At 53.0% G+C, this 19762-nt stretch overlaps 10 protein-coding genes across 10 annotated transcripts; 6 read left to right on the top strand and 4 right to left on the bottom strand.

Moving 5' to 3' along the window:
- Positions 1–656: 656 nt before the first annotated feature.
- Positions 657–2012, bottom strand: BJY04DRAFT_202644 (uncharacterized protein). Its single transcript, XM_073713237.1, has 3 exons — positions 1304–2012; positions 904–1247; positions 657–845 (listed from the first exon to the last, which is right to left on the bottom strand). Exons 1-3 carry the CDS (start codon positions 1728–1730, stop codon positions 693–695), a joined length of 924 nt encoding a protein of 307 aa, XP_073564952.1. The 5' UTR covers positions 1731–2012; the 3' UTR covers positions 657–692.
- Positions 2013–2259: 247 nt separating this feature from the next.
- BJY04DRAFT_232905 (uncharacterized protein) lies at positions 2260–3015 on the top strand (the record flags this gene model as incomplete). Its single annotated transcript, XM_073719839.1, has 1 exon — positions 2260–3015. The coding sequence occupies exon 1, from the start codon at positions 2323–2325 to the stop codon at positions 3013–3015; it is 693 nt and encodes a 230-aa protein (XP_073564951.1). The 5' UTR covers positions 2260–2322.
- A 99-nt stretch (positions 3016–3114) lies between these two features.
- BJY04DRAFT_232902 (major facilitator superfamily domain-containing protein) lies at positions 3115–4929 on the bottom strand. Its single transcript, XM_073719838.1, has 8 exons — positions 4813–4929; positions 4667–4749; positions 4454–4613; positions 4182–4406; positions 4047–4135; positions 3874–3991; positions 3521–3819; positions 3115–3473 (listed from the first exon to the last, which is right to left on the bottom strand). Exons 1-8 carry the CDS (start codon positions 4920–4922, stop codon positions 3127–3129), a joined length of 1431 nt encoding a protein of 476 aa, XP_073564950.1. The 5' UTR covers positions 4923–4929; the 3' UTR covers positions 3115–3126.
- A 432-nt stretch (positions 4930–5361) lies between these two features.
- BJY04DRAFT_232898 (flavin-containing monooxygenase) lies at positions 5362–7420 on the top strand (the record flags this gene model as incomplete). The annotated part of the gene is made up of 2 exons (XM_073719837.1): positions 5362–6134; positions 6192–7420. Exons 1-2 carry the CDS (start codon positions 5513–5515, stop codon positions 7418–7420), a joined length of 1851 nt encoding a protein of 616 aa, XP_073564949.1. The 5' UTR covers positions 5362–5512.
- Positions 7421–7841: 421 nt separating this feature from the next.
- Positions 7842–10110, top strand: BJY04DRAFT_211534 (Zn(II)2Cys6 transcription factor; the record flags this gene model as incomplete). Its single annotated transcript, XM_073714421.1, has 8 exons — positions 7842–7952; positions 8009–8118; positions 8167–8949; positions 8995–9081; positions 9126–9415; positions 9465–9660; positions 9707–9859; positions 9915–10110. The coding sequence occupies 8 exons, from the start codon at positions 7842–7844 to the stop codon at positions 10108–10110; spliced, it is 1926 nt and encodes a 641-aa protein (XP_073564948.1).
- Positions 10111–10627: 517 nt separating this feature from the next.
- BJY04DRAFT_211533 (SDR family NAD(P)-dependent oxidoreductase) lies at positions 10628–11452 on the top strand (the record flags this gene model as incomplete). Its single annotated transcript, XM_073714420.1, has 1 exon — positions 10628–11452. The coding sequence occupies one exon, from the start codon at positions 10628–10630 to the stop codon at positions 11450–11452; it is 825 nt and encodes a 274-aa protein (XP_073564947.1).
- A 14-nt stretch (positions 11453–11466) lies between these two features.
- Positions 11467–12008, bottom strand: BJY04DRAFT_202640 (DUF427 domain-containing protein). Its single transcript, XM_073713236.1, has 4 exons — positions 11892–12008; positions 11732–11837; positions 11605–11685; positions 11467–11558 (listed from the first exon to the last, which is right to left on the bottom strand). The coding sequence occupies exons 1-4, from the start codon at positions 11970–11972 to the stop codon at positions 11527–11529; spliced, it is 300 nt and encodes a 99-aa protein (XP_073564946.1). The 5' UTR covers positions 11973–12008; the 3' UTR covers positions 11467–11526.
- Positions 12009–12795: 787 nt separating this feature from the next.
- BJY04DRAFT_224326 (putative salicylate hydroxylase) lies at positions 12796–14325 on the top strand (the record flags this gene model as incomplete). Its single annotated transcript, XM_073717930.1, has 6 exons — positions 12796–12876; positions 12935–13551; positions 13600–13664; positions 13715–13793; positions 13839–13948; positions 13997–14325. 6 exons carry the CDS (start codon positions 12796–12798, stop codon positions 14323–14325), a joined length of 1281 nt encoding a protein of 426 aa, XP_073564945.1.
- An 83-nt stretch (positions 14326–14408) lies between these two features.
- Positions 14409–17139, bottom strand: BJY04DRAFT_211531 (glycosyl hydrolases family 31-domain-containing protein; the record flags this gene model as incomplete). Its single annotated transcript, XM_073714419.1, has 7 exons — positions 14409–15104; positions 15164–15562; positions 15616–15717; positions 15785–15901; positions 15950–16441; positions 16492–16974; positions 17029–17139. The coding sequence occupies 7 exons, from the start codon at positions 17137–17139 to the stop codon at positions 14409–14411; spliced, it is 2400 nt and encodes a 799-aa protein (XP_073564944.1).
- Positions 17140–17746: 607 nt separating this feature from the next.
- BJY04DRAFT_224324 (sugar porter family MFS transporter) lies at positions 17747–19608 on the top strand (the record flags this gene model as incomplete). Its single annotated transcript, XM_073717929.1, has 8 exons — positions 17747–17809; positions 17867–17957; positions 18005–18220; positions 18267–18373; positions 18425–18488; positions 18535–18907; positions 18958–19164; positions 19245–19608. 8 exons carry the CDS (start codon positions 17747–17749, stop codon positions 19606–19608), a joined length of 1485 nt encoding a protein of 494 aa, XP_073564943.1.
- Positions 19609–19762: the final 154 nt, after the last annotated feature.

Genomic DNA, 19762 nt, shown 5'->3' with positions numbered 1-19762 from the left:
GTGACCCTGCCTACTTAGTCAACGCTGTTTCGCCGCCGATGAGCTCGGTCCTTCCTGATCTCCTGCCCGGCCCTCTGAAAAACCGGCTGTCTCGCTTTAGCGAGCGATCTACTAGCTGACCCGCCGAGCTGATAGCTTTACGCTCCCCGAACAACGCAAGCCGTGAAGTGGACGGATGTGCCAGCCGACGTGGCTACCTCCTGCTGGGAAAGGAAATGAGACGGCATTTATGCAAGCGCGTGTAGTCTTGAGGAATACCGAGAACCAAAGACGCCACACGGACTAATCCACGTCAGTTCTCTGTGCCCCTCGAGTTCGGCCACCTACGCTGATCGTATGGTGGCCCGCAGCAGCTACTTAGACCTCAGGGCCACGTTCCTCAGTGATAATATGCTGGTATGACACCATTTCAATGCTTGGTGAAGATCCGCGGTCAGCACATGCCGCTTCGCGTGATATTGAGCGGGGATCTATACACGGTGCGTCCTGATGAAACTGCGACGTGCTCACTTCCTTCTCATGAAATTGGTGGTTCACCTGGAGCTAGAAAATACCTTGGATCTCCCGAGGTCTCGGATTCACGTCGCCCAATGCAGACAATTTATTTGAGACTCTCGCAAATCCAGAAACATACGATCTCTAGAGCGTGGAGTCGATACGTGCAAGATTTCAATTCATCCTCACTCCCATTCCTATGTTGAGCTATTGCTAGGAAGATTATACCCCCCACTCCCCGAGATAATCCTGAACGCATTCTGGAAGAAATCAAAGACATTCTGCCCCAGCCATTGCGGCATGATCCCAGCCCGACTCGACTCCATCTCTTTCCGATATGGACCGGCAACCTAAAGAAAGAAATAATCAGCGCTGTCACTACACCCATAGACAGATGAAGAAAAATACCAAAGTGCAACTCCCACTCTCCCCCTCCACCGAGCTCTGCGCGATCGCGAAACCAACATCATCCGTTGTATTCGGTTTCAGCCCATCAGCCTGCCACCGCACGCCAGCCTTAGCGGTGATCTGAGTCGTCGTGAAGAAGGGCGCGATGCCGGTAACTGTGATGCCGTGTTTCTTTGCTGTGACGTGTGATCCGCGAAGGAGGCCGATGATGGCGTGCTTGGAGGAGACATAGGCGGAGACGCCTGTGCCGCCGAAGTAGCCTGATGTTGATGCGACGAGGACAATGGATTTATGTCCGGTGCTGTTTGTAGAGTGTTTCATGTGGTGCATGGCTAATCGCAGGGCTGGACAGGTGTCAATGTGGGATTCTTCGAAAAATAAAACCAAAGGCCAAACTCACTGTTCAACGTCCCCTTCACATTAACATCAATAACCCCAAAAGCACCCGTAGACTCAAGTAAATTGCCATCGGCATCTGTGTTGTCTATATCAAGTGTCTCTGTTTTCTCCATGATACCCGCGTTGGCAACGACGGTGTCGAGCGAGCCGAACTTGTCAAGCGTGCGGCGGAACAAACTGAGCATCTGTTCCCAGTTCAGGATATCGACCGCCATGAAAATCGCATTTTCGGGATACGGGAAGCTTGCGATTAACTTCTCGGCCGTCTCTGCTGATGCAGGGATATCAGCTACCACGACGTTCGCGCCATGTGTGTTGAAGACCTTTGCTGTTGCTGCGCCGATGCCGCCGGCTCCTCCGGTCACAATCACAGTCTTTGAGGCCAGTTGGGAGAGAAAGCCGGTACTTGAGGGGTCGATGGAGCCCATATTGCTGTGTGATGTGTCGATGATGGGTGCCGTAGTAACAGAGGGGTTGGTTGAGTATGGATCGCACACGAGGAGTTGAATTAATACGAGCTTACTCCCTGACAGACCTGAGTGCCTTGATCTCCAAATCCTGATTGTCAGTCAGATGTATACGCCGGAGGATTTCCGAGAGACTGCGACCGAGGATTCGCCGTGAGGGGCCTCGTGGCGAAGTGATGGATGATGATGATGCATCTCATCCGGAGGGCGGAGGCCCCTCCGTCAGTCTACCCCGCATCTTCATGACTCAGGATGCATGCCACCTTATTGGGAACGCATTGTTCCCCTCTTGCATCATGCATGGCATAGCAGATATGTTGGAGTAAGACCACCGAGCCCAGGGCTACATACCGACTGGTGAAACCAGCTCGGACTTGGACACCCCTCCCCGGAGACTCTGTAGATCTCCCTCACTCCATCAGACCTACTGTAACCGTAGTATCTGTCGTACCAGTCCCTTCTGCCCGATCCTCATCTTAACCTAATATAAGCCAGGTGCAACTAACATACGCATACTCACCATAATCACCTGCACCACAATCCAATCCCCAAAATGGACAGCCTCTTCCAAACGCTCGAATTGCGCTTCTCCGCCGCAGGCTTCCCACCAACGCGGTGGCCCATCCTCGCCATAACAACCCTAACCGCGAGCCCAAACCCCGACCAAGCCCACCAGCTGTACAACTACCTAATCGCGAAACCTGAATACCACACCCCGGAGTCTCGCCAGGCTCTAACCCGCCGCCTCCGCGAAGCCCTCATAAAAGCCATCTCCATCCTCGGCGTGTGTAAACCCATCGAGTCCATCCTCTCCATCGCATCCGTCGAAAGACCCTCAGACCGCGACTACACTTCCACGCGCGAGGACTGGCAGTGCGATGCAGGTAATCACGAGAGGGCAATGTCCTGGTACAACAAGATCTACACACGGAACGCACAAGACACACTAGGGTTATTCGACGCACATAAAGACTTCGCGTGGATCAGCCGGGAGATCACGTATGGGTTCTACCTGAGTGACCGGAGCGTGCTGGATGATCTGGACACGCAGCTTGTTGTGCTTCCCGGGATTATGATCCAGGATTTGGCGTTGGAGACGCACTGGCATATACGCGGGACGAGGCGGTTGGGGGTTAGCAAGGAGCAGGTACAGGTTATCTGGGAGTGTGTGAAGCTTGTGGCGGAGTTTCATGGAATGAGTGTGGGGAGGGTTCCAAGTGTTGAGGAGGTGGAGTATGATGTTTAGGTAGATAATATTTACAGAAGACTTTGGAGTTAGAGAATGATAACTGTTGCGAATACTCTAACTCCTGTGCATATTATCAAAATCACTGTAAATCCAACACCACGAAATAAACTAGTACACCCACTCCTTCTCGCCCGTCCCCCGGAGCTTCTTGTTCATCTGGCGGTAGTACAGCGTCAGGCCGAGAGCCAGACTAGCCGAGATAGCACTCATGGCTGCATTGACACCGTGACCGAGACGATAAGCTGGTGCGTCTTGCGCCCGGTAGATCCACACTCCGATAATCTGACCAGGCCCAGAGAAGGCGATGTTCAAGGCAATAGTCAGTGAGCTCGCCGTGGTGTTTCGGACGTTGTCGCCAACCCAGGCGTTAAGCGAGGGGAGACCACCGAAAACGCCGGCGGTCGAAATAATCAGGAAGATATAGCGTGCGGTGAAGGCGTCCGCGGGGAGGCATGCTGTATCGATTTAGTTACTTGCACTAAAAGAGAAAATGGATGCTTACCTTGGATGATGAATGAAACGGACGCGGCCACACAAGAGCCGATTGCAACGTAACCGCGGGTTTTGAAGTGGTCGGAAGCCCAGGCGAGAGCCAAAGTGATGGGATAGGCAATACCGTAAGGTGGCACAGTGAATAATTGGGCTCGGAGATCGGTGTAGCCGAGTCCTTCGATGATGGTTGGGGCGAAGTATGCCAGCGATGCAACACCGGTGCCGACGGTCAAGTAGGTCAAATAGTGCATGTAGAGTCGGACTGAGCACAAGACTTCTTTGGCGTCCTGCCAGTTGATTTTATCCTCACTGCAGAGTGTAAGCTCGAGTTTCCAGTCTTCAGAATGTGGTAGACCGTCTTACCCAGCAGATCGATAAGGGCCTAGGCGGCGGACTTGCAGTTCTTTCTCTTCTGTTGATAACCACCCGGCCTTTTCGGGGTAACTAGGAAGGAAGAAGAAAACAAGGACTCCGGTGAGGACTGTTAGGTGCAGAGATTTAGTGTTGATGAACAAAAGGGATTTCAACGCGCTTACTGCTTGGGGCGCCTTCGATGATGAACAGCCATCTCCAGCCCTCTAGACCCTCCCTGCCATTCAACATTCCAACACCATATGCAATAGCGCTGGAAAAGTTAATAACAAGACCAAAATGCGACTGCGGCAACCTACCCGCCAAATGCTCCAGACAGGGTGGCACTGCACATAAAGACGGCGATCCGAATAGCACGTTCCTCTGGCTTGTACCAGAAGGTGAACCAGAAAATCATGCCAGGAAATACACCAGCCTCAGCAGCACCCAGGAAGAATCGGAGCACAGCCACCTGGGTAAAGTTGTGGGTGAATCCGATACCGAAGCAGAATGCTCCGAATGCAAGGACCAGGAATCCAAGCCATCTAAGCACATTAGTCTCGGCAATGAGAGGTTAGGCTTTTCTTCTCACCTGTGTGGATGGAAGCGTTTCATCGCGAGATTGCTAGGGGCTTCGAAGAGAGAGTATGCGACCAGGAAGACCATCATGGCGATTGTAAACTGGTTGTTGGTGATGTTGTTCGTATCCATCATTGTGTCGTCTGTGGTGGAGTTCATGATTCGGGCATTGCCTGCGACCATCAGCTTGGACTCGATCGAGAGTGTAGATGGAAAGAAAGCATACCAATATTCGCTCGGTCAAGGTAACATAGTAGGTAGATTATGGCTGTCGGGAGTAGAAGGCGTTTGTCGATTTTTCGAACGAGTCTGAATAGGGGGCATGGTCAACAGGCGCCGCTGGTACTTCGAAGCAGTTGACGGGCACGGTACCTCTTCTCAGCTTCCTTGTCCTCTATACTAAGCTCTTGAACATTCTCTGTGTGACCGACTGACTGGCGCTTGCCGTCGAGGTCGGCTTCGAGGGTGTCGCTGGCAGCCATGGCGGTTACGTGGCTTGATGTGGCGGAATGTTGGAGTTGGCAAGACTGATACAGCCGTTGAAGACTCCTTCCGACAGCAGCTCAATGTTGTCTTTAAAGAAGAAGGGGTGTTTCTGAAGATGAAGGTCCACCTCCCCGCATCTCATCCCTACCCCGGACCCGCAAGAGTAACGGAAAAGGAGTTGCGCGAGAGTCAGAGGCGAGACAGCGGCCGCATCGAGGAAATGAACCAATGCGAAGAGTGGAGACGTTGATGAATGAACCAACAATCCTATTGATTGAGACCGTGGATCGTCGGGGGCTGACTCGCACCCCGGAGGCCTTTCCAGCTCCGCGCGACATGCCCTTTTTTGTTAGCTGCAGCTCACCGGAAGCTCCGAATCCAGTCCAGATCGTCAATTCGTCATTCTCATTCTCATTCTCGGTGCTTCGCCGATGCTGTTTATCACGCGGGGAATGCGGGGTTTCCAGTCTTCTATCGTGGCTTTGCTCTCAATTGCCTCGGGCACGCGCTTATATAGCCTTTTGTTCATATTGCACTCACCATCAGTGACAGCGCATGCCCTTGAACTATCGCAGTGACCGAAATCATGACCGTCCCTATCCAAAAGCCAACCGGTCCGCTCAACGTGCCAGTCGGCAAATTCCCCGCGACAACCCCGTCGAATCTGAACGCAGAAGAGGCCGATGGTGTCGCCCAGAATCTCATTGCCCAATTCAACGAGGCCGTGTCTCAACATGATTACAAGTCTCTCGCCGCGCTGTTCTTCGCAGACGGCTACTTCAGAGACCACCTCACTCTCTCCTGGGACCTTCACACAGCCAAAGGCCGCCACAACATTGCTACATTCCTCGAGACGCACTCCCCTTCTGCATTCAAGGTTGAAATTGATCGGTCGAGCGCGTTTCGGAGTCCTGTAGCGGCACCGCTAGACGCTCTTGGGAACTCCCATGGCGTGCTGTTCTTCATAAACATCGATCTGGAAGTGGGTAAGGGGAGAGGAGTCGTGCGACTGGCTCAGGAAGAAGGACAGTGGAAGATTTTGACATTCTTTACTTCGCTGGTTGAGTTGAAAGGACATGAGGAGCCTGCATACGGTCGCCGAAGCAAGGGCGTCGAACACGGGGGGAAACCCGACCGGAAGAACTGGCGCGAAAGAAGAGAAGCAGAGGCTGAGTTCAATGAGAAAGAGCCTGCTGTACTTATTATTGGTATGTCTACCTGCCCTACTTGTGACAGCAATATTCTAATTCTTTACCTCGGATTAGGCGCCGGACAAGGAGGATTAACCGCCGCCGCGAGACTGAAGATGCTCAACGTCGACACACTGGTCATCGACCAGAACGATTGCATCGGCGATAATTGGCGACAGCGATACCACCAGCTTGTTCTGCACGACCCAGTATGGTACGACCATATGCCCTACGTCCCCTTCCCTGCGCACTGGCCGATCTTTACCCCGAAAGACAAACTCGCCGAATGGTTCGAGGCGTACGCCAAAACCCTGGAACTGAACATCTGGACGCGAACGACTCTCAAGTCTCCAGTGTGGGATGGCAAGAAGTGGTCGGTCACTCTTGAGCGACGCAATCCCGACGACACCATTACGACCAGGACTGTCCACCCTCGGCATATCATCCAAGCTACGGGCCACTCCGGCGAGAAATATGTCCCACCGTTGGCAGGACTTGACAATTTCAAAGGCGATCGACTGTGCCATAGCTCCGACTTCAAGGGTGCCTTGCATGCGAACAAAGGCAAGAAAGCGATCGTGGTCGGGTCCTGCAACTCCGGACACGATATCGCGCAGGACTTCTTCGAAAAGGGGTACGAGGTCACTATCGTCCAGCGCAGCACGACCTGCGTTATCTCCTCCGAGGCCATCACAGAGATCGGCCTCAAAGGCCTGTACGAAGAGCAAGGCCCGCCCACTGAAGACGCCGATGTCTGGTTCTGGAGTATGCCGGCGGAGCTGCTAAAAGCACACCAGATCGGCGTGACGCAGCTCCAGAACGAGCACGATAAGGCCACAATCGAAGGGCTCGAGAAGGCGGGATTCAAAGTTGACAAGGGTCCAGATGGCGCGGGATTATTACTGAAGTACTTCCAACGCGGCGGGGGGTACTATATCGACGTCGGCGCCAGCCAGTTGATTGTGGACGGGAAAATTAAGATTAAACAGGGGGTTGAGATTAGTGAGATCCTCGCTCATGGGATTAAGTTCGCCGATGGGTCGCAGCTTGAGGCGGATGAGATTGTTCTCGCGACGGGCTATCAGAACATGCGCACCCTTACGCGACGCATCTTTGGCGATGAGACGGCGGATGCCGCTGGAGATGTCTGGGGGTTCGATGAGAATAATGAGATGCGAAGCATTTGGCGGCCGTCGGGCCATCCGAGGTTGTGGTTCATGGGGGGGAACTTGGCCATTTCTAGATACTACTCTAGGATTCTCGCGCTTCAGATCAAAGCAACTGAAGTTGGCCTGAAGTCGTGATGATTATACAGTTCATTCATATCGTGCTTCCACTACTTCCTGTACAGCCATTAGCCACCCGGAAAACATTCGGCCGACGTTACCCCTACCCCTACCCCTACCGCTCAAGCTTTGCACAGAAAAATCCAAACCCCGAACCGCATGAGAGAACAAAGTTTTTGTAGTCTTTGTATTTGAGTCTGTGACACGTAGACCAGAGAGAACGATTGGCGAAGAGTGAAAGTACCATGCAAATCACCCCGTATCACGTGGAGACGACCCCCGCAGTACCCCGGCCCCGGGGGCAATAGGGGGTCACCCGGTTCTGGAAATCCCGGGGGCTGCCTGACTCTTGAAAATGCCCGGAGAGAGCTCCGGCGAACTTGAGTCTCCTCTCCACGTTCCCTCTTCTCAATCCACTTGCCTCCCTATCGTTCTTATCATGACTACCCACACGGCCGACCAGATGGGTCCAGCTCCAGCTCCAACTCCAACTCCGGACTTCCACAGCGACCGCCCCCTCAAGAAGCGACGCCACGATGTCGCCAGACAGGTTTGTGCCTTCCCATGACTCGCGATGCGATCGCTGATAAGCCCATTGCACTCTAGGCCTGCGAGCGATGTCGCGTGAAGAAGACGCGATGTGACGAGCAGTTCCCCTGCGGTCTGTGTCGGAGTCTCGGCGCCGAATGTCTGTACAGCTACCGCAAGCAAACTCGGTGAGTGGCCTGCATGAGCTGCAATCGTTGGCCTTGACTAAACCCCAGCAGTGAGATTTCGACAAACTCCTTGCTGCGGATTCTAGGCAGACTGGAGGCCAAAATCGACAATATTGCGCCCAATTCCGCGACCGGTCATTCGCCACACGCTGTTAATGGCCCGCCTGTTAGCACTATCTATGAGCACCCCCCTCCAGCTACGTACATATCGCCGGCCTCTCATGATGTCGTTGAGAGTGTGCCCAATTACCCTCAGTCGACCGTGATCCCCTGGAGCGCACACGAGATCATAGCATGGAAGCCGGTTACCCCAATGCTGCCGGACGCGATACAACTTGTGCTCAACGAGCATGGCATCGACTACGCGACGGACCTGGAATTAAAGCGGCCGCGGTTACCACTAGGTCCGATACCAGGTAGTAAGGATGATACGGACTCATTACTCGGCGGTCTTAGCATCTCCTTAGTGCGAGAGCTATGCGACTCCTACTTCTCGACATTCAACCTTGCACACCCGATTGTGGACCGGACGTTCTATCTGCGACATACCCTACCGACCGCAATACATGGAGAGTTTGGATATGATGTTGAGAGCTGTGTGGTGCTGGTGGTTATGGCGCTAGGGTGCTGGGCGAAGAGGGGGCTGGCAGAAGTCAGCGAGTACGGCAACCAAGGGCGGCGATTGTCAAGAGGAAGTATGCAAGACTATCTGAGTCCAATTGCAGATGGGACAGTACCAGGGCTGGCATTTCTCAGCGAGTCAAGAAAACGGATTGGGTGGTTGATCAATGATAACTGCATCCAAAGCTGTCAATACTACCTTCTTTCTGGGTATGCTGTCTTCTGATATATTCGGTTATCGCTAATGAAGATTAGACTCTATTACGCTCAGTTGACACGACCAGTGGATTGGTGGACAATGACAAACCGAGCAAGCACCTGCTGCCGGATGTTCTGGGAGAAGTAAGTCGATTCTCAACTGCCTGACACAAGGCTCACATCTTCAGTTTCTCTACCCCCTGCGACGAATGGGTTGCAGATATGCAATCTCGCCTGTTTTGGAACACCGTCATGTTTGACTCTATCCTGGCGCAGGAGTTGAAACTGCCTGGAAGTCAACTGCACGACCTCTCTCAACGGGTACCGCTACCTAAGTTTGTGAAGATGAAACAGCCATCCTTTATCCCAATCGACTCGGAAACAGAGGAGGAGGATTCCTTCTTCCATTACCATTTTCTGGCGCAGGTCGCCCATCGCATCCTCTTGACAAGGACGAAAAGTAGCATATTCGTCACTAGTACGCCCTTCTTGAATTTGTTCATGTAATTACCGCTAACAGTAGGCAGGCGAATACTCCTCACCGTCAGTGGAAGACGAGCTCTTTCAGCAACTTGAGCGATGGCGGAACCAGCTTCCCCCAGCGCTGCAATTCGACGACGACCAGTTAGCACCCTTACCCAAATCACCAAGCGAGATTCTCGTCGTCTCATGGCTGCGCTTCCGCTATATAATCGCCAAATTCCACTTCGGAAGACCATTACTGTATGTACTCCATCACTGACCAAAGCACAATGCTAATTCTTCCCAGCCATAAAATCCTCAGCCGCCCAGACGACGCAACCGACGCCGAACTCCACCGATGCACCGAAGTCTTCGACCAAGTCTTCCAATGGGAACCGATCATCCGAGTCATCGCCGTCATGAAGAGCTGCATGCCCTTGAATTTTCAGATCTGCTCGCAGTATGCGTCTTATTCCCCCGCGCACGCTTAGTTTATTCTTACTGACGACGCACAGACTATTCGGCCAGATACTTCTAGTATACTGTTTTCGGCGTAACAATGACCCCCGACTGCAGCAAGTCCTCCCATCGAGATACCACTCGTGGTGCGCCTTTGCACTGCGCTTCCTGCAAGAGGCTGCGCCGTCCAGTCCGACGCTTACGAAGGATGCAGAGATTGCTACGATCTTATGCCAGGATTTGATATTTTAGTTTATCATAAAAATATAACAAACCACCCATTGGGAATAGCGTACACTGCCTGCCACGCGATTGATAAGATGGAGACGCCACGAGCGCCGTAGTCCCACATGGCTTGCAATGACAGCAGTAGCACACGTGTTACGCAAACAAGCTTATAACGTAGCCTTGCGGGGTATACTCCTACCATAATTCACTCCAGCCGGAGTCCGGAGGTTGCTCCGTTGGAGGAATGCCGAAGGTGGCTTGGAGGTCGACCCCCAGTGGGGGATTCCCCGCAGCAGCCATCTTCGGACTTTCTCCGCGCGAGTCAGTTGCCCTTTGCCCCCTGAGCCACCGGGGACATGGCACAAGTCCGGATTACCTTCAGAGAGATAGATAGGTAAGCTATTAGCTTACAGCTCTCAAAATGCACTGCTTCTTTTCATGGGCGGGAACTACCTAGCTACCTCTAACCTCTACCTGCCTTTACACCCTCCTAATACCTACCTACCTACCTACCTACCTACCTACGAAAACACCCACCACAATGTCCCAACCCGCAAAATACCCGGACCTCGCGGGCAAAACCGCCCTAGTAATGGGCATCGGCCAAGCCCAAATCCCCGGCTCCGAAACGTGGGGCAACGGCGCCGCAATCGCACGGCTGCTCGCGCAGAACGGCGCAAAGGTCTTCGGCGCGGACCTGTCCCTCCCCGCGGCGGAATTCACCGCAACCAGAATCAGGTCGGAGGGCGGAATCTGCGACGTGATGCAAGCGGACGTTACATCGAAGGCCGATGTGCAGAAGGTCGTTGACGCCATGCTAGAAAAACACGGCCGGATCGATATCCTGGCTAACAACGTCGGCGCGACGGCGACGGGGGACCCGGCGAGCATGGCCGAGGAGCTGTGGGATAAACAAGTGCAGATTAACTTGAAATCCGTGTATCTGGCATGTCATGTTGTGCTGCCTGTTATGGAGCGGCAGGGGTGTGGGGTGGTGATCAACAATGCCTCTATCGCCGGGCTTCGGTATATCGGAAAGCCACAGGTAGCGTATTCATCAGCCAAGGCGGCGGTTATTCATTTCACGCGAGTCACGGCGGTGATGTATGCGGGGAAGGGGGTGAGGGTGAATTCGATTGCGCCGGGGCTGATGTATACGCCGTTGGTGGAGAGCTTGAAGGCGAATGGGCAGGAGGAGGCGTATCGGAGGATCATGGAGCAGCCGATTCCGATGGGGAGGATGGGGGATGCGGTGGATGTTGCGAATGCGACGGTGTTTCTGGCGAGTGATGCGGCGGGGTATATTACGGGGCAGAATTTGGTGATTGATGGGGGGTTTACCAGTAGTGCGGTTTCGAAGCTGTGAGTCTGATGAGTTGGATGGATTGTATTGCTTAGCAGCGTTGCATTGAGTTAGACTATGGATTTGTATCTATCGGATCACTCCTCCACGATTTCGACCTTGTCTTTGTCTGTTGTTGTTAGTTGAAGGTAGAGTTGAGGCCGTGTTAAACTCACAGAAAGCGACGTGGTCCTTGATATGCTTTGCAGCGTCGTATGGTTCCTTGTAGTACCAGACAGCATTCTCGAGTGTTTGATCTGGAGAGGTTAATTAGAGTGCCGATGGCCAGGATCTGCAACGAACTGTCCAGAACAATGCTCCAGTAGGAAGCATAGCCCTTCCATGGGCAGAAGGTGGAATGATCAGTCGGCTTGAGGATACTCTTGTCCTTGATTGATGATTCCGGGAACTGATCTCTGATGAGCATTTCCTTCAAGTGAGGCTATATTCCTGCGTAGCTTACGTAGATATTGTTCTCGACAAACTCCCACGAGTCAGTCTCGGCGATGACGGTGTCACCCACTTTGGCAATAGCGTGAGGCATTCTGACTAGATATATGTAACGCTTGAGCTGTAAGATGCAGCGGTGATCTTACAGAGATTCTTGATGGTTTATATGCGAGCAAGGTGCGGGGAGCGATTACTAATTGTAAGCTCAGAGTGCGTCATCTCACGCTGAACTACTTGGTACTTATACACCCTCTGCTTTGGACACAGGAGTCCAGTCGTCTTATATACGAGAAGAAAGCCCTACTTCAGGCGGAAAGTCCCTAGCCGTTGCACCTCTTTATGCACTTGAGCTAGTCTATGCGACCTATGATGTGCAGCATTAGACTATGCAGGCCTAGTCATCAGGCCCCTAGCAGTGGGGTTCTTCGAGCGACATTAGCAGCAGAAGCTTATAACTATATCTTCTCTCTGGGCATACGTGGGATGTCGAGAGTCGAAAACCCGACCCTATGTCCAACTGCCTAACCTGTCTGCTTTCATCAAACAAAAGACTCCTACCGCGAGGCCTACTCACATCACTCTCCGACCCTTAGGTTGTCAGCGTTCCGATCAAGGATGCGAGAACAGGGATAACAGACGCAAGGAGTCACCGGTCGGCCTGATTCAAGACTAGACCGAACGCCGTGCGACTCGAACCCAAATCTCACGCCAATCGGTGATCCGCATCATGGCGCCCCCGAGACAAGGGAGTCTCTTGCATCCCGGCAGTCCGACCTGATGACCATCCCACGAACTCGCTCTTCAATATGACCCGCTGCATCAAGCAACCCAGCTCCAGCACCTACTGAGGTCATACTTTAAAAACACGGACAAACCACCGATTGGCACGATCTCCAGTTTCTGCTCCGTTACACACAATGAAGGTCATCATCGTCGGAGCCGGCATTGGTGGACTGGCCGCTGGAGTTGGTCTCCGTCGCCAGGGCCACGAGGTCAAGGTGAGCAGCAGACACTACCCAGCACTCGACTCAAGCTGCCGGCTAACTGAAAGAAAAGATCTTCGAACGATCAAGTCTCCTCCGCGAAATCGGCGCCGCAATCAACATTTGCCCGAATGCATCCCGTATCGTCCCCCAGTGGGGATTCGACACTAGAAAGGCCCGACTGGTAGTTGCCCGGCGCCATATTCTAGCATCGGGGAACTCCCTCGAGTCTCTCCACGACGTCATCTATCCCGATTTTCAGGGTATGTACGGCGGCCACTGGTATCTCGCTCATCGCGTCGACCTGCATTCGGAGTTGCGGCGAATAAATACCTCTCCGGAGGGATTGGGACAGCCAGTTGAGATCTCCTTGCGATCTGAAGTTGTCGATTACGATGTTGAAGACGGATCCGTGACGTTAGCCGATGGGTCGATTCACTCCGCCGACCTGATTGTAGCTGCTGACGGGGTGCACTCTTCGGCCGTGGAACGGGTTATCGGCCACGCTACGCCGGTGATAGCGACGGGGTGGGCGGTGTTTCGGTTTTTGATCCCGACTGAGGACTTGCGCAGGGAGCCGGATATTGCGCCGCTTCTGGAAGAGGGTGCTACGACGCTGGAGGATGGGCTGATGAAGATATTTCGCACAGCCGATAGTATGAAGCGGTTGGTTTGGTATCCTTGTGCGGAGTATGTTCTCTCAGGCAATGATTGGGATAATATGCTAATGAGTATCAGCAACACCATTCAGAACTTTGTTGCCGTGCATGAAGATCGGAACACGGGTGACCATGAACGCGAGGGTTAGTATGTGTGATATCGAAACCCCGAACAAGATCTGATATATCATTAGACTGGAACCGGTCTGCTGACGTCGAAGATGTGAGGTCTTACTTCGAGGACTTTCATCCCCATCTCATGAAGATAGCCAGGTAAGTTCACAGCATGCTCATGAAGGTTTGGCTAAAAATGTCTAGTAAAGCAACCACCATCAACCGCTGGCCGCTGCTATACCGTGAGCCAATCTCGACCTTGACCAAAGGCCGCTTGGTACTCATTGGGGACGCAGCACACCCCATGCTCCCGCGTACGTCTTGACCGTACACCCCCGAGAGAATAAGCTGACATCCAATAGATCAAGGCCAAGGCGGCGGTCAAGCAATCGAAGATGGCGCCGCATTAAGCGAGATATTCGCCAATCTACCAGACAATCCCTCAAAAGAGGAGATACAGAACCGGCTTAAGATATTTGAGAAGGTCCGCCTTCGCCGGGTATCGGCAATGCAAATCCTCTCGAACGCCGGTCAGGATCAAGCGTTTAGAGTTCGAGAGCTGGCACAGCAGTATCTGCCAGAAGGCGTCAAGTTTCCGGAAACTCAAGAGGAATTCTGGGACCATAATTTCGGATACGACGTGCTAGAGGATAGTCGACGGCATTTGAAGCTTTATTTAGATGGGAAGTGAGTTTTGTAGTCTTAATGAGATGATCGACCGTTCTATATCTATATATTGCTTCTCTTCTAGGTCATGATGCGTGAATCTGCGGGCTATTTGAGCTGGATCGTAGCCTGAGAGACCCCTTCCTTCAAGCGGAGAGTGTTGCCCTCTGTAACCTCCCCATCGCCAGACTCAATACTCTTGTTGACAACCTTAATCCCAAAAGAGCCAGCAATCTTACCCTCGGCGACATTGACGGTAAGCCCATCCTTGGTATCGCGAACGGTAACCGCAAGCTTAAACTCCCCAGCCTTCTCATAATCCGCAATCCGAACAGTCTTATCCATCCCCTCCACCCAGTTCACAAGGAGCACAACATCCCTACTCCAATCATAAACCACACTATCCAACTCCCCACTCTCACTAACAAACACCGCAGCCCCGGGCCGAAGCAAAACAGGCAGCGAGAAAAAGTCATGCTGCTCCGTCACATACCCGCCTCCAGACCGCAGCTTGCCGTCGAGAATCCCATACCACTCGCCCTGGGGGAGATAGTACTGGATCTCACCGTGGTCGTTGAACACGGGCGCAACGAGTAGACTGTCGCCGAGGAAGTATTGCATGTCTTGGTGCCAGGCGATCGGGTCTTTCGGGTACTCGAGGAAGAGTGAGCGGAGCATAGGCACTCCCGTCTTGTGTGTTTCGATTGCGCTGGCGTAGAGGTAGGGCATGAGTGAGTGTTTGGCTCGGACGAAGTGCTTGAGGACTTTGTCGGCTTCGCCGGATTCGTCGATGAGCCAGGGGACCTGTTGTTTGTTAATCATTGGCTGTGATAAAGGAATGGTGCAATGATGGATGCTCTTACTCGGAAACTGCCACTGCCGTGCAACCTGGAATGGCTCGAGAACAAACCAAAGGCGATCCATCGCTTGAATAGTGCTGGGTCTGGTTTTCCTTCGAAGCCACCAATGTCATGAGCCCAGTACCCGAAACCTGACAGGGCGAGGCTCATTCCACCGCGCAAAGTCTCGGCCATTGCCTCGAAGGTACTGTATGGATCTCCGCCCCAGTGCACTGGGAAACGCTGGCAACCGGCGGTAGCAGAGCGAGCGAATAGAGCCGCTTTGTTGGGACCAAAGTTCTTCTCTAACACCTCGAATGTGACCTTGTTGTAGAGGAAGGAGTAGTAGTTGTGCATCTTCTCGGGACTCGAGCCGTCGAAGTAGACGACGTCGCCAGTGGGGATGCGCTCGCCGAAATCGGTCTATATTATGATTAGGACGGCTAGATTTACAAGACCATGGGACGAGAACTCACCTTGAAAGAATCGACACCCATGTCGACAAGAGCTTGGAGCTTGTCCTGGTACCATTTGCAGGCGTCGGGGTTTGTGAAATCGACGAAGCCCATTCCAGCTTGCTATAATTTGTCCTCCCATTAGCTAGTGTGCGTACAGGGTGGTTAAGGGTGGTTAAGAAGGACATACCCAGAAGTCATATTGCCATACACTTCCATCGGTGCGCTTGAGGAGGTATCCCTTCTCCGCAGCCTCATCGAAGATGGAACTTTCCTGCGCAATGTACGAGTTGATCCAGACACAGATCTAACACCTGTCAGCTATGCTCTGTAGTACAAGGGCGCAACGACCTACATGAATACCACGCTCCTTAATCCTCTGCAGCTGCCCTTTCGCGTCAGGGAAGTAGTCCTTATCGAATTCATAATCGCACCACTTGAAGCCCGGCATCCAGAAGCAATCAAAGTGGAAGACGCTAACTGGAATGTCGCGCTCGGACATCCCATCTAAGAAGGAGGTAACGGTGCCCTCGTCGTACTCGGTCGTGAAGCTAGTACTGAGCCACAGTCCGAATGTCCACGCTGGTGGCAGGGCTGGCTTGCCTGTGATGGTTGTGTAGCGCTCAATGATTGACTTTGGATCCGGGCCATAAATCAAGTACATTGCCAGGGTCTCTCCGGGGACTGAGATGTTGACACGCGTCGTACGCTCTGACTGGATTTCGAAGGAGATGTAATTGGAAGTGGGGATGAAGACACCGTAGCCTGCGGAGGTGACGAAGAAGGGGATGTTCTTGTATGTCAGTTCGGAGCCAGTGCCGCCGTCTTCGTTCCAGATTTCGACGCTCTGTTGGAGTTAGCGATAGTCCGTGACAGACAAAGGTACGGTTGACTTACTTGTCCGTTCTTTGCGAAAGGTCCAAAGCGTTCACCGAGGCCATAGACTTTGTCGCCCACTCCGAGCTGGAGCTGGTATGTCACCCATCGCTTGCCCTTGTTGGGATCGAGGTAGTTTGCGCGGGGGTGTAGCGCCGTTGTACCCTGCTTGACGTATCCAACTGAGCGCCAGCCGAGCTTGGTAAGAAGCTTGCCATTTGCCGCGAAGCTGATGTCGAAGGACTTTGGGCGAGTATCGACAGAGGCTGTCAGGCTTCCCTCTTCAAGTTTCAGCCCCTCGGCTGTTTTCGTGGTTTGGATAGCAGACTGGCGTTCTGGCTGACCGGCAGGATACAGTTCAAAGTGCGGTCCCTGAGTAACGCTCTTTTGCCTGGTCCAATGGGTGGAAGATAGATGGATGACATTGTCAATTGGGGAAGTCAGGGAGTGAGTCAGTGTTGGGTTGTTGAGTGTGTCACCGCGATGGTTGATGGGCTTTGAAGACTATTCAAACCGTAAGTGTGTGCTAGATCGCTAACGCGCGCTGATAGAACGTACCGTGACAAAGTGCAGCGCATCGCCTCGAGTTTCGGCAACTACCGTCTCGACAGCCCAGTCGATGAGGGTATCTGGCGCTGGATGCCAGCAGCCGTGCGAGAATTTCACCATGGTCAATATCTTGTAGTCACCGGTTGTGTCGAAACAATGGACAGAAACCAGCAGACCAAGCCCTTATACATGCCCAGCTTCGAAACGGTGCTGTCATGGGCGGCCTTGCATGTACCGATTGGGTAATCCGGCCCTTTTAGGCGCCGGATATTTGCGTGCAACAGATTGCTTTAGCCGATCCTCCAGTAAGCTTGCCCTTTGGCGTGCTTGACTCCAAAATGCTGGTCCCTAGCGCCTTGGATGTCTTGGAATGACCCCAATTCTGCCCCCACGTGGGGGTCGGTACCAAGGCCTCGGTTTCGATCCTTTGATAAAACTTGACGGCTTCATCGTACCACTACTGCTATACGGCTCCACTAAGGCTGGCTGTCATAGATTGCTGCTTGAGCTGTGTTCCGGCTGCCTCCGAGAACTGACTCCAACTGGTTTGCATTTAGCCTGCACTTTTGCCGGGGAGACCCCATGGGGCCAGACGCGTCTTGGTAGCTGTCTGGGAGGATTTTTTGGAGGTTAGAATCGGTTGTCATTTGACTATATAGACTCCAATGGAATCCCTGTTCCGAGTCGATTTGATTGACACTGGAGTTTTGTCGTAGAATTCCTCACAATGGCGACCTCAAATCATCCCAGTATCAACGCCTATACCTGGGCCTGCGGTCTTTTCGCTGCGGTAGGTTACCAATACCTTTCGCTACAAATCTCGAGCTAACATTCATTTTCTCTCTAGGTCGGGTCTTTGCTATACGGTATCGACTCGGGTATTGTCTCGACCGTCATTGCGCAGCCGGAATTCCTAGACTATTTCCACCCCTTCACTCGTATTTCGCCCATCCCTTTCGATTGTCTCTACTCTAACCCCCTCCAGCCAGCGTCAAAGGCGCAGTCGTGAGCACATTCGGAGCAGGCACGGTCTTTGGCGTCTTCTTCGCGGGGTGGAGTGCAGATGCATTAGGACGAAAGAAGACGATCCTCATCGGCGCGGTGATCGCGCTGATTGCTGGAATAATCCAGGCCGCCACCGTGCATGTGGGCATGCTGATCGCCGGGCGCATCGTCGGGGGGTTTGCCGTCGGAATCATGAGTGCGTTTGCCATCGTGTATTGTGGGACAACGACTGACGAGGCTAGATATGACCATTCCCATCTATAACTCGGAAATCGCTCCTTCGCATAAACGTGGGTTGATTGCGGGTTTGCACGCGCAGTTTGTGGGATTCGGCTTTGCGACTGCGAATGTATGCTCTTCATTCCTCCTGTCGGATGCCTCTCACTAACGTGCCCTCTAGTGGGTTGGATTCGGATGCTCTTACTCGACAGGCCAGTTTCAATGGCGATTTCCGTTGGCTTTCCGTGAGTACGAGCTTCCCAGCACCGTCACTCGTACTAACATTCCTAGAATGTCTGCCCGCAATAATCATTCTAATCGGTATCTTCTGGCTCCCATACTCACCCCGCTGGCTGCTCGAGCAGGACCGCGACGATGAAGCCTTTGCCGTGATCAAGCGCCTCCACGGCGGAAGCACCGAAGACGATTCCGCAGTCCGCGCAGAGTTCCACCAGATCCGCGAACAGCTCCAATACGAAAAGTCCCAATACGTGGCCGGCTGGGCCGATCTCTTCAACCGACCTAGCAACCGCAAGCGCGTTGTCCTTGCTGTTCTCGTGCAGGCCTTCACCCAGCTCAGCGGTATCAACGTCATCAACTACTACCAGACGGATCTGTACAAGGGATTGGGGATGGAAGGGCACAATGTCACTCTGCTTGCTGGGTAGGACTTTCCAAGGAGATGGTCAGAGAATAGTACTGACATCTGTACAGTATCTATGGCCTGGTCGGACCAATTGCCAACTTGATCTGTCTCTACTACGTCGACACATGGGGCCGCAAGAAAACCCTCTGGATTACCGGCATCGCCATGACACTCGACATGGCTCTCGTCATGGGTCTCTCGGGCGGGTTCGTCGGCAGCGACAACATGGTCGCGAAGGGATTCACGATCGCTTTTATCTTCTGCTTCTCCATCATGTACGTTCATTCCCACTCTCACTCCCTCTCCCCCATAGGTACCCCTTTCAAGGAACAACAACAAACTGATAACCATCCAGCTACTCCCTCGGCTACAATTCAATCCACTACATCTACGTCCCCGAAATCATGTCGATGGCGATCCGGGCCAAGGGCTCATCCATCTCCGTGGTGTGCAACGTGCTCATCAACATCGTCTTCAACCAGGTGTCGCCGATCGCGTTCGACAATGTCGGATATAAGTACTATTCGCTTTTCATCTGCACGAATATCCTGGGTGCGATCGTCGTGTTCTTTTACTTCCCTGAGACGAAGGGCAAGACGCTGGAGGAGATTGGGGAGATCTTTGGAGATGATGTTGTTGTTGGGGATCTGCAGCAGGTGCGTGAGAAGATTGAGGCGACGGATGTGGAGATGGTTGAGCAGGTCGATGAGAGGAAGTGAGATCCGAGTCTTGGTATAAGGGTGTGGTTTTAGGCTGCTGGTGGCGAGAACAGAGGACTATGGAGATAGTGGATTATGTGAAGATTGTAGATCTATGCAGAGGTACCCTGATGGAGTATATCCGCAGGGAACACTCTATTGTACGACAGAATAT

This window comes from Aspergillus karnatakaensis, assembly GCF_047715665.1.
Source record: "Aspergillus karnatakaensis strain CBS 102800 unplaced genomic scaffold BJY04scaffold_88, whole genome shotgun sequence".
Classification (NCBI taxonomy): domain Eukaryota; kingdom Fungi; phylum Ascomycota; class Eurotiomycetes; order Eurotiales; family Aspergillaceae; genus Aspergillus; species Aspergillus karnatakaensis.
Note: the sequence above shows the minus strand (reverse complement) of the source record. Positions and strands in the feature narration are given on the sequence as shown.